Source organism: Salvelinus sp. IW2-2015, unplaced genomic scaffold (genome assembly GCF_002910315.2).
Source record: "Salvelinus sp. IW2-2015 unplaced genomic scaffold, ASM291031v2 Un_scaffold2097, whole genome shotgun sequence".
NCBI classification, from domain to species: domain Eukaryota; kingdom Metazoa; phylum Chordata; class Actinopteri; order Salmoniformes; family Salmonidae; genus Salvelinus; species Salvelinus sp. IW2-2015.
This window is the reverse complement of record NW_019943435.1, coordinates 146,017-162,100: the sequence shown is the minus strand read 5'-3', so window position 1 is coordinate 162,100 and position 16,084 is coordinate 146,017. Positions and strand designations below refer to the sequence as shown.

Below are 16,084 nucleotides of genomic sequence, written 5' to 3'. Positions count from 1 at the left end.
ACTGCTGCAAGGACATGCCCTGGACTACAACTGCTGCAAGGGACATGCCCTGGACTACAACTGCTGCAGGGACATGTCCTGGGCAACAACTGCTGCAGTGACACATGCCCTGGGCAACAACTGCTGCAGGGACACATGCCCTGGGCAACAACTGCTGCAGGACATGCCCTGGACTACAACTGCTGCAGGGACACATGCCCTGGGCAACAACTGCTGCAGGACACATGCCCTGGGCAACAACTGCTGCAGTGACATGCCCTGGGTAACAACTGCTGCAGTGACATGCCCTGGGCAACAACTGCTGCAGTGACACATGCCCTGGGCTACAACTGCTGCAGGGACACATGCCCTGGGCAACAACTGCTGCAGTGACACATGCCCTGGGCAACAACTGCTGCAGTGACACATGCCCTGGACTACAACTGCTGCAAGACATGTCCTGGGCTACAACTGCTGCAGTGACACATGCACTGGACTACAAACTGCTGCAGGGACACATGCCCTGGGCTACAACTGCTGCAGTGACACATGCCCTGGACTACAACTGCTGCTGACAACATCCCTGGACTACAACTGCTGCAAAGGACATGCCCTGGACTACAACTGCTGCAGGGACACATGCCCTGGACTACAAACTGCTGCAGGACATGCCCTGGACTACAACTGCTGCAGGACACATGCCTGGACTATAACTTCTGCAAGGACATGCCCTGGGCTACAACTGCTGCAGGGACACATGCCCTGGGCAACAACTGCTGCAGGGACACATGCCCTGGGCAACAACTGCTGCAGGGGACACATGCCCTGGACTCACAACTGCTGCAAGGACATGCCCTGGGCTACAACTGCTGCAAGGACATGCCCTGGGTCCCAAATGGCACCCTATTCCCTACAGTTACAGTACTTTTTACCCCGTTGTCAAATGGCACCCTATTCCCTACATATTGCAGTACTTTTTACCCCTGGTCAAAGGGGTAATATGTAAGTAATATGGTGCCATTTGGGAAGCAGTCATGGATGACGTCCGTGCCGGCGACCGCACTGAGGAAACATGGCTCCCACTGCAGAACTATGTCAGTCAAGGAATATAGTGGGTGGAGAGTGGGAGAGTGGAGGGAGAGTGGGGAGTGGAGGGAGAGTGGGGAGAGTGGGGGAGAAGGAGAGAGAGGGAGAGTGGGGTGAGAGTGGGAGAGTGGGGAGTGGAGGGAGAGTGGGAGAGGAGTGGGGGAGAGGGAGAAGAGGAGGGAGAGGGGAGAGTGGGAGGGAGAGTGGGGAGTGGAGGGAGAGAGGGAGAGTGGAGGAGAGAGGGGGAGTGGAGGGAGAGTGGGAGATGGAGAGGAGGGAAGGGGGGAGAGGGAGAGAGGGAGGAGAGTGGGGTGAGAGTGGGAGAAGTGGAGGAGAATGGGGAGTGGAGGGAGAGAGGGAGAGTGGGGGAGAGTGGGGGAGAGGGAGAGAGGAGGGAGAGGGAGAGAGTGGAGGGAGAGTGGGGAGTGGAGGGAGAGGAGGGAGAGGTGGGGGAGAGTGGGGGGAGAAGGGGAGAGAGGAGGGAGAGAGGGAGAGTGGGGGAGAGGAAGGAGAGAGGGGAGAGAGTGGAGGGAGAGTGGGGGAGTGGAGGAGAGTGGGGAGAGTGGGGGAGAGTGGAGAGTGGAGGGAGAGTGGGGAGTGGGGGAGAGGAGAGAGGAGGGAAGGGAGAGTGGAGGAGGAGTGGGGGAGTGAGGGGGAGAGAGGGAGAGTGGGAGGAAGAGAGAGGAGAGATGGAGGGAGAGTGGGGGAGTGGAGGAGAGTGGGGAGTGGGGGGAGAGTGGGAGAGTGGAGGAGAGTGGGGGAGTGGGGGGAGGAGTGGGAAGTGGATGGGAGAGTGGGGGAGAGTGGGGAGTGGAGGGAGAGTGGGGAGAGTGGGGGGAGAGTGTGAGAGTGGGAAGTGGAGAATCTCTCTCTTGTGTGTGTGTGTGTGTGTGTGTGTGTGTGTGTGTGTGTGTGTGTGTGTGTGTGTGTGTGTGTGTGTGTGTGTGTGTGTACAGTTGAAGTTGGAAGTTTACATACACCTTAGCCAAATACATTTAAACTTTTCCCACATTTAAACAATTCCTGACATTTAATCCTAACTAATCCCCCATTTACTGTGGTATTAGATGGAATGATGAGACCCTCCCCATTTACTGTGGTATTAGATGGAATGATGAGACCCTCCCCTTTTACTGTGGTATTAGATGGAATGATGAGACCCTCCCCTTTTACTGTGGTATTACTATGGTGCGTCTATGGTGGGTCTATGGTGCGTCTATGGTGGGTCTATGGTGCGTCTATGGTGGGTCTATGGTGCGTCTATGGTGGGTCTATGGTGGGTCTATGGTGAGTCTATGGCGGGTCTATGGTGGGTCTATGGTGGGCCTATGGTGGGTCTATGGTGGGTCTATGGTGGGTCTATGGTGGGTCTATGGTGGGTCTATGGTGGGTCTTCACCACAGTAATAACAAATTTTAAACAAATTCCAATGAAAGCCATTACCAGAAAGGAGTGGCAGCTTTACACCAATCAGAGCCATTACCAGAAAGGAGTGGCAGCTTTACACCAATCAGAGCCATTACCAGAAAGGCCTCCTGCTCATACTAACGTCACATCACACGGGGTTCTGTTCCTGTTCCGTTGTTCTACACTAGATTTGGAGGAGCAGCGAATGTGTTGTGTTTCTCCCTAACATGTGGGACAGGGCGATTCAACTGTTCCCCAACGAGGTCCGGAGCCTGCTGCTGTTCTGTCCTACTTCATCATTCATGTCACACAGCTGGTGTCCCAGGTCTAAATCAGTCCCTGATTAGAGGGGAACAATGACAAAATGGTGGAACTGGCTTCAAGGTCCAGAGTTGAGTTGGACCACGCCAAAAAATGCCAAGCCACTCTTACCAAATAGTTGCAGTTAAACGCCTTTATTTGATCCATTTAGGACGATTAAAATGGCTTTTTCATGGGTTCTTTTTTGTTCTTTCATTGTAGGTTGGAGTCAGAGATTGGTCTGTTGGAGAGCGAGGAGTGTCAGATCTCAGCTAAAGAACAGATCCTCAGAGAGAGACTGAAGAAGACTGAGAGGTCCATAGAAGACCTACAGAAAGTAAGAGAACATTCATCTACACAGAGAGAGAGAGAACATGCATCTACACAGAGAGAGGAACATTTCCATCTACAAAGAGAGAGAGAACATTCATTTACACAGAGAGAGAACATTCATCTACACAGAGAGATAACATTCATCTACACAGAGAGAGAACATCCATCTACACAGAGAGAGAGCACATTCATCTACACAAAGAGATAGAACATTCATCTACACAGACAGAGAGAGAGATACAACATTCATCTACACAGACAGCGAGAGAACATTTATCTACACAGAGAGAGAACATTCATCTACACAGAGAGAGAACATTCAATCTACACAAGAGAGAGAGAAGCATCCATCTTACACAGAGAGAGAACATTCATCTACACAGAGAGAGAGAGACCATTCATCTACACAGAGAGAGAGAACATTCATCTAACACAGAGAGAGAGAACATTCATCTACACAGAGAGAGAGAGAACATTCATCTACACAGAGAGAGAGAACACATTCATCTACAACAGAGAGAGAACATTCATTCTACACAGAGAGAGAGAGAACATTCATCTACACAGAGAAGAGAACATTCCACTCATACCACAGAGAGAGAGAACATTCTCTACAGAGAGAGAGAGAGAGAGAGCATCCATCTACACAGAGAGAGACATTCATCTACACGAGATAGAGAGAGAACATTCATCTTACAGAAGAGAGAGCCTGAGACATTCATCTACAGAGAGAGAGAGAATTCATCTACACAGAGAAGAGAGAGAATCATCTAGAAGAAATAAGGAAGATGTGAGAGAACATTCATCTACCAGAGAGAGGGAGAAATATTCATCTACACAGAGAGAGAGAATATTCACCTACACAAATGGACGAGAACATTCATCTACAGCAGAAGAGATAGAGAAATTCATCTACCAGCAAGAGAGAGAGAGAATTCAATCTACACAGAGAAAGAGAGAATCATGGAAGATGTAAGGAACATCATTACACAGAGAGAGAAAACATTCATCTACACAGAGAGAGAGAGAATATTCATCTACAACAAGAGAGAGAACATTCATCTACACAGAGAGAGAGAAGCATATTCATCTAACAAAGAGAGAGAACATTCATCTACACAGAGAGAGAAAGAGAACATTCATCTACACAGGGAGAGAGAGAGAGAATTCATTCTACACAGAGATGGAGAGAATCAATGGAGATGTGAGAAACATTCATCTACACAGAGAGAGAGAACATTCATCTACACAGAGAGAGAACATTCATCTACACAAGAGAGAAACATTCATCTACACAGAAGAGGGAGAATATTATCTACACAAAGAGAGAAGAACATTAATCTACACTAGAGAGAGAGAACATTCATCTAACAGGAGAGAGAACATTAAATCTACACAGAGAGAACGTTAATTACTCTACCAACATACAATCTTTAATATGTCTTCGGTCCCTGTCTGTGTTTCTTGTCTTTCCAGAGTCTTCAGAATGAACATGGTGAGTGATCTATTATCTACATACTATTGATCATTATTGATTGATTTGACTTGGTTTTAAAATTTGTGTTGAAAAATAAACACTATTTTCCAACGTAGTCTGGATGTTAAAGCCATGGTTATTCAATTAAGGTCCCAATCAACAACTCGACATGCATCTGAAAGACCTCTTTGTACAGAAGCAGCTCCCTCTGTACACCACAACACTGCCTCTACACACACTAACGTACACATGCTAAAGATGCTCCCACACTGCTAACAAACTCCTAGCCACTTAAGGTTGAGGCTCTCTCCACCGACAGTCCCTATGGCTGTTGTGTTTTAAGATTTCCCCATCACTACTCCTCTCCTCTCTCACTCTCCCCATCTCCCTCTGCTCCTCTCTTACTCTCTCCATATCTTCCTCTCTTTCTCCCTATCTTCCTCTACTCTTCTCTCTACTGTCTCCCTCTCTACCTCTCCCTATCTTCCTCTATTATTCCCTCTCTGAAAGCTCTCTCTCCTTGCTCTCTCTCGCTCTCTACTGTGTCCTACTGTCTTCCCCCATCTAACCCACTAGCTGTCTCCCCTAATCGCCAATCTATCTATCTCGCCCTACCTTCTCTCTCTCTGCTATGTAATTCTTGTCTCTTCTCTCTGCTGTAATTAATCTCTCTCTATCACTCTCTGACTTTCTATCTATAGAATTTGTAGTTTCTTCTACTTCCTTCTCTTCTCGTCCTCTCCGTCTCTCTCTTCTCTCTTCTTAGTTTTCTCTCTCTCTCTCTCTCTCTCTCTCTCTCTCTTCTCTCTCTCTTCTCCTGTCTTTAGTTCTCTCTCTCTCTCTCTCTCTCTTGTGGTTCTTACTCGCCTCTGTCTTCTTCCTCTATCTCGTATCTGCTTCCTCTACGTCTCTGTCCGTCTCAATCTCTGATCTCCCTCTTTCTACTCTCGATTTCTTCCGTCGTCTTCTCTCATCTCTACTTTCTTCAGTACTCTCTGTCCTCCTGGGAAAGCATTAGCCCTTGGATCGTTTCCCTCCTGCGTCAGCGGTATATTGAGTGCACTAACATAGCAGTAGCCCTCGTACTTTGTCTCTTTTTCCTCCTCCCGATCCAAATTTATCTCTCTCTCACAGAATATCTAGGATCCCCAACCCACGGGCCTCGCTTTGATCCTCTAATATACACCCTCTACACATTCTGCTGAAAACGTAGCACTGGGCTGTGGGGAAGAAGCGAAAAGCGTTAAACACAAATCGGGAGAGTAGGGATACACAGAGAGAGGGAGGGAGGGGAAGAAATGGGGGGGAGAGGGTTTAAGGGGGAGTGAGAGAGAGAGAGATGTCATGACGAGATTCGATGAGGAGAGAGAGAGAGAGAAAGCGAGATAGAGGATCGAAGAGAGAGCGATGAGAGAGAGAGAGAGAGGGAGAAACGAGGGGGGAGAGAGGGTTTAGAGAGGGAGGGCGGAGGAGGATGTGGGGGCGAGGGGGAGGGAGGGATGGAGGGGGGAGGGCAGAGAGGAAGAATAATGGGGGAGGGGGAAGGAGGGGAGAGAAGGTCGTTGTGTGTATCCTGGGATTTGAGCGAAGGGAGAGAGAGCGGAAGAGGAGGGGGGAAGGGAAGGGTAGGGAAGAGATGGGTGAAGTAAGACATAGTGGGTGGAGGGACAAGAGAGAACCATAGAGTGTGTGTTGGGTGGTGGGGGTTTGGGTGATGACGGGGAAGAGGGGGGGGAGAGGCAGTGGGAGGGGGTACAGCAGGCGTGTGGGGCCAGGGGTCCAGTCTGACTTCCTCTCACTGCCTCTCCGCCCCAACCAGATGCTGTGAGTAACGCCAGTCCCCAGCCTCCCCAATCCAGCTCCCCAACCAAGCTCCCCTACCAGCCTCCCCCAACCCGCCAGACATCAGAGACTCTCTCCAACCCCCGAACTCCTTCACCGGGCCCCACTCAGCAAGCACTGCTTCGGTGAGCACCGCAAGGAAACCTGGTAAGGTGCTGGGGAGTGGGGGGTGGTTTAAAGCTTGTTGGACCGGAGCCAAGAAGAGATGGACAGGACAGCACCAGAGGTGTAGCTAGGACAAACACCAGGGTGGTACTAGGACAGAACATGGGGTGGTAACTAGGACAGGACAGCACCGAGGGGTGGTGCTAGGGACACACCAGGGGTGGTAGCTAGGACGGACATGGGGTGGTACCTAGGACAGGACAGCACCAGGGGTGGTAGCTAGGACAACACCGGGGTGGTAGCTAGACAGGACCATGGGTGGTAAACTAGGACAGGACAGCACCAGGGGTGGTAGCTAGGACATACACCAGGGGTGGTAGCTAGGACAGGACAAGGGGTGGTATAGGACAGGACAGCACCAAGGGGTGGTAGCTAGGAACAACACCAAGGGTGGTAGCTAGTGACCGGACCAGGGAGTGGCTAGACAGACAGGACATGAGACCAGGGGATGGTAGCTTAGACAGACCAGGAGGTGGTAGCTAGGACAGGACACTGGGGTCGTGTAGCTTAGACAGGACCAGGGGTGGCTAGCTAGGACAGGACAGGGGTGGTAGCTAGGACCGGACGCAGGGTGGTAGCCTAGGACAGGATCGAGGGTGGGTAGGCTAGGACAGACGGGGGTGGTACTAGGACCAGGACCAGGGGGGACCGCTGAAGACATGATCAGAGGGTGTAGCTAGGACAGGATCGAGGGTGGTAGCTAGACAGTGGATCGAATCAGGTGTGGTAGCTGAGGACGAGGACGCAGGTGGTGTAAGCTAGGACAGGAGCCAGGGTGTAGGTAGAGACAGGATCGAGAAAGGTGGATAGCTAGGACATGGATGCGAGGGTGGTCGCAGACGAGGACGGAGGGTGGTAGCTAGGACAGGAACGCAGGGGTGGTAACGCTAGGACAGGATCGAGGGGTGGTAGCTGAGAAAGGATACGAGGGTGGTAGCTAGGACAGGACCAGGGGTGTAGCTTCAGTGACAGGGACCAGGGGTGGTAGCTAGGACAGGATCGAGGGTTGTAGCTAGGACAGGACGAGGAGTGGTAGCTAGACGATGAGGGTTACTAGGAAGTCGAGGGTGGTAGCTAGGAAGGATCGAGGGTGGTACTAGGACAGGATCCGAGGGTGGTAGCTGGAAAGGATCGGTACTGGACAGTCGAGGGTGGGTAGCTTAGACAGACCGAGGTAGGTAGCTAGGAACAGGATCGAGGTGTGTAGCTAGGACAGGACATGGGTGGTAGCTAGGACAGGACACTGGGGGTGGTAGCTTAGGACAGGACATGGGTGTAGCTAATGGCGATTCCAGATGCAGGGACGGAGGGATTGTGAGCCCCAATTCAGAGACAAGCTAAAGCTGCATACAACCAACCAACACACACAACACACACGGACACACCACCACACGACCAAACACACACGACACAGTAGCACACACACAAGATGCATGCAGCCTTAAAGGGCCAGCAAAGCGCTTACAGGAACAACCACCACTCCTAGTTGGAGTGCAGCCTTAAAGGGCCCAGCACGCATACAGGAACAACAACTCTCCCTAGCTGAGAGAACAACAACACTCCAGCTGAGAGAACAACACACTTCCCTAGCTGAAGACAACACACTCCGAAGCTGAGTGAACAACCACTCCCTAGCTTGAGAGAAACAACACACTCCCTAGCTGAGAGAAACAACACACTCCCTAGCTGAAAGAACAACACCACTCCCCTAGCAGAGAGACAAAACACACTCCCTAGCTAAGAACAACACCCCCTAAGCTGAGAGAACAACACTCACGTCCCCTAGCTGAGACACAACACACTCCCCTAGCTGAAGAACAACAACTCCCCTAGTTGAGAGAACAACACACTCCTAGTTGAGAGAACAAATCACCACTCCCCTAGTTTGAGAGAACACACACTACCCCTAGTTGAGAGAACAACACACCTCCCTAACTGAGAGAACAACACACTCCCTGCTGAGAGAACAACACACTCCCCTAGCTGAGAGACACAACAACCCCCTAGCTGAGAGAACAAACAACTCTCCCCTAGTGAGAAACAACACACTCCCTAGCTGAGAGAACAACACACTCCCCTAGTTGAGAGAACAACACACTCCCCTAGTTGACGAGAAACAACACACGTCCCTAGCGAGAGAAAACACACTTCCCCTAGCCTGAGAGAACACCACACTCCCTAGCTGAGAGAACAACACACTCCCTAGTTGAGAGAAGCAACGGGGTATAACTTCATAGAACAATCTCTGCCATGTCAGCTTCAGCGTTGGAGACGAGCGAAAGACAGATTAGAGTGAACGAGAGTGAGAAGACAGATAATTTGACGGTTAACACAATCGGGGAACCTGAGGAAACACATTAAAATGGGATACCTGGACAGGAAACACTAAAAACTGAGTTGCCTGGCAGGTTATAACATTAACGAGATACCGGGGATGTTAAACATGACTGGAATACCCTGGGACTGGTTTATAACACATTAAAACTGGAGATACGCCTGGGATAAGGTTATAACACATTAAACTGTGAGATTACCCTGGGACGGTTTATAAACCAATTAAACCTGGAGATACCTGGGACTGGTTAAACATATTAAAACTGGAATCCCTGGGACTGTTTATAACACTTAAAACTGGAGAGACCCTGGACTGGTTATAACAAATTTAACCTGGAGAATACCCTGGGACTGGTATATAACACTTAACCTGGAAGATACCCTGGACTGGTTATAACAAGCATTAAAACTGGAGATACCCTTGGACTGGTTATAACACACTTAAATGGGATCCCTGGGCTGGTTTATACAATAAACTGGAGATACCCTGGACATGGTTCATAACACAGTTTTCAAACTCCTGGGAGAATTACCCCGGGACTGTTGTTAATAAACAATTAAAAACTGAGATACACCCTGGGACGGTATTATACCACAATTTAACACTGGAGAATACCCATCGGGACTTGGTTATTAACATATTACAACTGGAAATACCCTGACTGGGTATAACCATTACAAACTGGAAATACCTGGGACTGTATATAACAGTTAATAAACTGGAGATACCCCTGGGACTGGTTATAACACATTAACACATGGAGATATCTGGGACTGGGTTAAAACAACATTACAACTGGATAATACCTGGGATGGTTATAACAGAATTAAAACTGGAGATACCCTGGGACTGGTTATAACACGTTAAAACTGGAGATACCCTGGGACTGGTTATAACACATTAAACATGGAGATAATCTGGGACTGGGCTGGTTTTAACACCAGTGTGTTGATAGAGAATGGCGTGTCAGGACCAATGTGTTGAAAAAAAATTGTCCTGCTGCACTAACGTAGTAACCATATGGCAACCATGTGGTAACATACTGTATTCTGTCTGTCTAATAATATGTTAGTTGTAATATGCTGTATTGTCTCCCTTTCTGTGTGTCTCCCCGTGTCTGTCTGTCTGAAGCGATGTATACCATGGCGATGTGCCCATTGTAGGACTTTAATGGTAACGATATGATGTGTTCTGTCTGTCTGTAGCGATGTACGCCATGGAGATCAACGTGGAGAAGGACAGGAAGACGGGTGACACCAGGATCCTGTCAGCGTCTTCCGTCAGCCCAGACGAGGTGCCCCAGCGCGGGGTCAAGGTCTTCGACGACGGCCGGAAGGTCGTCTACGAGGTTCGCTCGGGGGGGTCCACCACCCTGGAGAATGGGGTTCACCCCTGGAGTTCCCAACAGGTGGACGAGCTGATGCAGCGGGTCGGGGTGCCCGCCGGCCAGGCCGACGGGGGTAAGGCTAAGGTTACTGTCACCCCTGTTGGCGCTGGTGACACCAAAACCTCCCCCAGCTCCGCTGACCGCACTGATGAGCTCCCTACCACCTACACCACCCCCCCAGCCATCCGTAGCCCTACCACCTACACCACCCCCCCAGCCATCCGTAGCCCTACCACCATGGCCCACAAGATGCCCCAAGCTCCAGGCGCCCCTATCACCAGCCAGCCTCCACCCCGTCGGGAGGTGACCTACGAGGGGGAGGTGATGGAGGCTCCCCAGGCAACGGCGGAGAAGCCAGTCACTATGATCTTCATGGGCTACCATAATGTAGACGACCAGGATGAAACCAAGAGGCTGCTGGGATTCGACGGCACCATCAAGGCTGAGATCGTCCTGATCGATGACGATGACGAGAAGTCGTTACGGGAGAAAACGGTCACCGACGGTTACTCCGTAATCGACGGCAACGCCGCCGACCTGGTGTCCGGCGCCCGGCCGCTCAGCGACACCACCGACCTGTCGTCGGAGGGGAAGGACGAGAGCCCTGCCACGGCCACCAAGGAACTCCCCTCCCCAGCAGGTATAGAGAAGAAAAAGCCCTGCCACTGCTGTACTATCATGTGACGCTCATTTCTTTAACTACACTACCCACAACCCTCTAGTTTTTCTGGGACTACCGGGAGGAGAAGAGCTCGTTGGTTCATCAAGGCTCTGATCTTCCTCCTCCCTAAACCCCTCCTCCTCCTCTTCCTCATCCTCTTCCTCCTCATGGCTACTAACAGAACCTCCACCTGCCCTCTGACCTCTGGGACCTGGCTGGGGTTACATCACTCTCTTTATCTGACCTTTGACCTATAACCTCTCTCCTCTGTGAGCTGGTTGTGTCCAAACCTTGAACCCCGTCCGTGAGCCGGGGAAGCAAAGCATCCTGTCTCATCTCTGGCCTTTCTGAGTTGACCCTAGACAATGATCTTGGGTCAGTTGTTCCTTTCCCCCAATAACGGTTAAGGACAGGATTGGGCGAGGGGCAGCTGATCCTGGATCTTTAGCTAGGGGAAACCTCACACCGGAGGACAACACTACCATCCAGAGCAGACCAGAGCAGACCAGAGCAGACCAGAGCAGACTAGAGCAAACCAGAGCAAACCAGAGCAGACCAGAGCAGACTAGAGCAAACCAGAGCAAACCAGAGCAGACTAGAGCAAACCAGAGCAAACCAGAGCAGACAAGAGCAGACCAGAGCAGACCAGAGCAGACCAGAGCAGACCAGAGCAGACCAGACTACAACACATTGTAGTCTGGTGGTTACTAAGTGTTATTTTGGAATAATCAACAATGAGAATAGACAACAGGACATCATCAAAACGAACATGTCACGTAAAAAAAAGAGATTGTCTGTAAGAAATAGGCTACGACACAGTGATTTAACTTGACTGTCTTGTTACAGAACTGGATCTGAAGATGAACGGGTCAATGTGGGTGTTTGTGTGTCATTTAGATTGGCTCATATCTCAACAAACATCTATCTGGAACACCTGAACACTATCTATCAGCCACTCCTGAACACTATCTATCAGCCACTCCTGAACACTATCTATCAGCCAAACCTGAACACTATCTATCAGCCACTCATGAACACTATCTATCTGGAACACCTGAACACTATCTATCAGCCACTCCTGAACACTATCTATCAGCCACTCCTGAACACTATCTATCAGCCACTCGAGCCATCCCTAAATATCATATCCAGGCTCCACTCCTGACACTATCTAGCACTCCCTGAACACACTGTCTATCTGGAAACACACTGACCATCTATCAGTATCAGCCAGCCTAAACACATATCTATTCAGCACACGTACCTGAACACTATCTATCAGCCACTCCTGAACACTTATGCTAAGTCAGCCACTCCTGAACACCTATCTTATCAGCCACGAACCTATCTATTCACCACTATGAACTATTATCGGACGAGATAACCTATCTCTCAGCCACTCCTCGAAGCACTAATCTATCAGCCACTCCTGAAGGCCACTATCTATCAGTCACTGCCACTTTCAGCCTTCCGAAGCACTATCTATCAGTGCCATAGCCTGAACACTTATCTATCAGCCACTTCCTGAAGCACTATCTAATCAATGGCACTACTGAAGGCATATCTATCAGCCAGCTCCTGACACTAATCAGCACTCCTGAACACTTACTATCAGCCCTCTGAACACTATCTATCAGCCACTCTGAAACACTAGTCTATCAGACCACTCATTGAATCATGGTCTGTCATGCCTCTGAATACTTCATGTGCGTGGAACACCTAAACACTTATCTATCAGCCACTCATGAACCACTCATCTATTCAGCAATACCTGAATCTTAATTAATCAGTCAACTCCTGAACACTTATTTTATCGCCACTCCTGAACACTATCTATCAAGCCCTCTGAAACCATCTTCAGCCACTCTGAACCTATTATCAGCTCACTCTGAACCATCTATCTATGGCGCATCTGAACACTATCTATCGCCATCTCATGAAACCTCAAGGAATGCAGACGGCGACTCCCTGAACACTATCTATCAGCCACTCTAAACACTGTCACTAACAAGTAGTATGTGGACAGCTGCTGGCGTCGACATCTACATGTCATAATCATGGGCATTAATATGGTGTTGGTCCCCCCATTTATCGGCTTCTTAGTATCATAAGCTTCACTCTTCTGGAAGGCTTGTGCGCACTAGAGTGTTGGGAACAATGTGTTGTGGGGACTTGCATTCTAAATTACAGCGGGGTCCACAAGAGTATTAGTGAGGTTTGGGTCATGATGTTTGGTCACTCTAGGGCCTGGCTCTGCTGTTGAGCAGATAGGCTGGCTCTGATGGAATGGGTGATTACGGCCTGGGCTTCTGATGTGGGTGATTAGGCCTGGGCTCCTGATGTTGAGTCGAACGATTTAGGCCTGGCTATCTGATGTTGGCGATTAGGGCTGGGCTCTGATGTTGAGCGTTAGCCGCTGGCTTGATGTTTGGCGATTGTGGCCTGGCTCTGATGTTGAGGCGATTAGGCCTGGCTTGATGCTTGAGCGGTTAGCCTAGCTCTGATGTTTGGGGTGATTAGGCCTGGTCTGTGCTGGTGATGTAGGCTGGCTCTGATGTTTGGTGATTCGGTCTCTGGCTCTGAGATTGCTGGGTGATTCAGCGCGGCTGTGTTTCTGATTAGGTGGCTTGATGGTGAGCATTAGGCCTGCTCTGATGTGACGATTAGGGCCTGGTCTGATGTTGGTGATTAGGCCTGGCTCTGTTGATAGGTCTCTGTGTTTTGAGCGATTAGGCCTGGCCTTTCGATTTTGGTGATTAGGCCGGGCTCTGATGTTGGAGCGGTTAGGCCTGGGTTGCATGGTATTGGGGTGATTAGGCCTGGGCTCATTGTGTTGAGGCGATTAGGCCTTGGCTCTGATGTTTGAGGCGATTAGGCGGTGGCGTTGATGTTTTGGTGATTAGGCGTGGGTTGATGTTGAGCGATTAGGCCTGGCTCTGATGTTTGGCGATTTTGGCTGGCCTGATGTTGAGCGATTAGCGCTGGCTCTGAGTGTGATAGGACTGTTGGTCTGATGTCCTGGCTGCGGTGAGCGATTAGGCCAGGCTCTGAGTGTTTGGGCGCATTAGGCCTGGGCTCTGGATGATGGGTGATTACCGGCGCTAGCTCTGATGTTGGACGGCGATTAGGCTGGCTGCTGATTGTTGAGCGATTAGGCCCGGCTCTGGATGTTGAGCGATTAGGCCTGGACTCTGAATGTTGAGCGGGCTGGGCTGATGTGGCATGGCTCTCTGATGTGTGTTGGAGTTAGGCCTGGCTCTGATTGTTTGGGATTAGGCCTGCTGAGTTACTTGCGCTGGTTTGATGTTGGTGATTAAGGCGCTGGCTCGTGATGTGTGAAGCGGATTAGTGCTTGGCTGTGATTTTGGGCGATTTTGTGGCATAACTCGATGGGTGATTGTGTGTAGTGTGAGGGTTTAGTGACATGTCATTGGTTGATGAATGGGTGACATATGTATGGGGTTTACATGTACATTAGTATAATGAGGGTTATAGTCATATGCATTCAGGGTGTTAACCATGTGGACGTAGTGTAGTGAGTATGCGTCATGTGTTTAGACCTGAACATAGTGCATCGTGGGTTGAGACACATTGGTTGAGTAAATGTGAGATAGTGTAGTAAGGGGTTATAACATGTCATATTGGGTTGATAATGTGACATAGTGTAGTGAGGGGTATAACATGTCATTGGGTGATAATGTGACATGTGTAGTAGGTGAGGATGTATAAATAGTCATTGTGGTTGATAATGTGACTGGTGTAGTGAGGATGTAATAGTACAATGTCATATTGGTGATAGTGACGTTGTGTGAAGTATAGTGACATAGGTGTAGTGAGGAGTTATAACATGTCATTTCGGTGTGACTAATTAAATGGGTAGAGTGGGTAGTCAATGCGGGTTATAATGTGACATAGTGTAGTGAGGGTTAAACATGTCATCTGGGACTTTGATAATGTGACATGGTGTTGAGTGAAGATGTCATTGGTGATAATATCATGTGTATGTTGAAAGCTTGTTGATAAATGTGACATAGGTGTAGTAGGGTTATAACATGTGACCGGGTTTATAATGTAATGTGTGAGGAGTTATAACTCATGTCATTGGGGTTGATAATTGTGACAAATGAGTGGTGAGGTGAGGATTAAACATAGTCAATTGGTTGATAAGTGGTGAATTGGATGGTAGTGGGATTATACTGGTCTGGGTTGATAATGACTGTATAGGGTTATACATGTGGAATAGTGTGTGAGGGTTAACATGTTCATTGGTGAGTTGACTATAGTAAGGTTTGTCATGGGATAATGGGTGACGTGGGTAGTGAGGGGGTTATAACATTTAATTTTAGGTTATTAAGTAATGCTGTTAGGGTTGTAATGTTGGACAATGTGTAGTGAGGATTTATAATAGATGTCATGTTGGTTTGATAGGACATGGTGTAAGGTAGGGATTATAACATGTTGGTAGTACATGTGAGTAAGGTATACATGTAAATGTCAGTGAGGGTTATAAGCATGTCATTGGGTTGGATAATGATGACATAGATGTAGTAAGGAGTTATACATGTTATGGGTTGATAATGGTGACATATGTAGTGAGGATTTATAAACATGTGCATTGGGTTGATATATGTTGAATGGTGTAGTAAGGGTTAGTAACATGTGACATAAGTAGTGAGGGTTATAAATTGTCATTTTGGGCTTGATATATAAGTGACATAGTGTAGCTGAGAGTTTAATAACAGTGGCGCATGGTTCAGTTTGGTTGGTGATGATAGTGTAAACGTGAAACATGTGAGTGAGCGATTATAAAACATGTCCAAATTGGGTTGATAATTGTCGGACATAGTGTAGTGGGGTTATAAATGCCATTATGGTTGATAATGTGACATATGTAGTGTGGATTATAACATGTCATTGGTTGATAATCGTGACTGGTGTAGTAGGGTTCATAATGCATGTGAATAGATGGTAGTGAGGGTTTATAACATGTACATTGGGGTGATAATCCAGTGACTAGTGGTATGTGAGGGTTATTCTGCCCATTGGTTGTAATTGTGACAGGGTGGTTTGGTGAGGATTATAACATGTCGGTTGGGTTGATATGTGACATAG

The 16,084-nt window shown here is 48.8% G+C and overlaps 1 protein-coding gene and 1 long non-coding RNA gene across 2 annotated transcripts in view; one reads left to right on the top strand and one right to left on the bottom strand.

Annotated features, from left to right (window-relative positions):
- LOC112072945 (A-kinase anchor protein 2) overlaps window positions 1–16,084 on the top strand; it is a 149,835-nt gene that overhangs the window by 37,510 nt on the left and 96,241 nt on the right. The window contains exons 2-4 of the mRNA XM_070439985.1: window positions 2,995–3,109; window positions 4,582–4,600; window positions 10,130–10,951. Of these exons, the coding sequence (XP_070296086.1) occupies window positions 2,995–3,109; window positions 4,582–4,600; window positions 10,130–10,951 (956 nt within the window). The remainder of the gene's footprint in view (window positions 1–2,994; window positions 3,110–4,581; window positions 4,601–10,129; window positions 10,952–16,084) is intronic.
- On the bottom strand, window positions 11,917–12,975 carry LOC139024986 (uncharacterized). Its single transcript, XR_011476392.1, has 2 exons — window positions 12,938–12,975; window positions 11,917–12,095 (listed from the first exon to the last, which is right to left on the bottom strand). It is a non-coding gene; the product is annotated as an uncharacterized lncRNA (long non-coding RNA).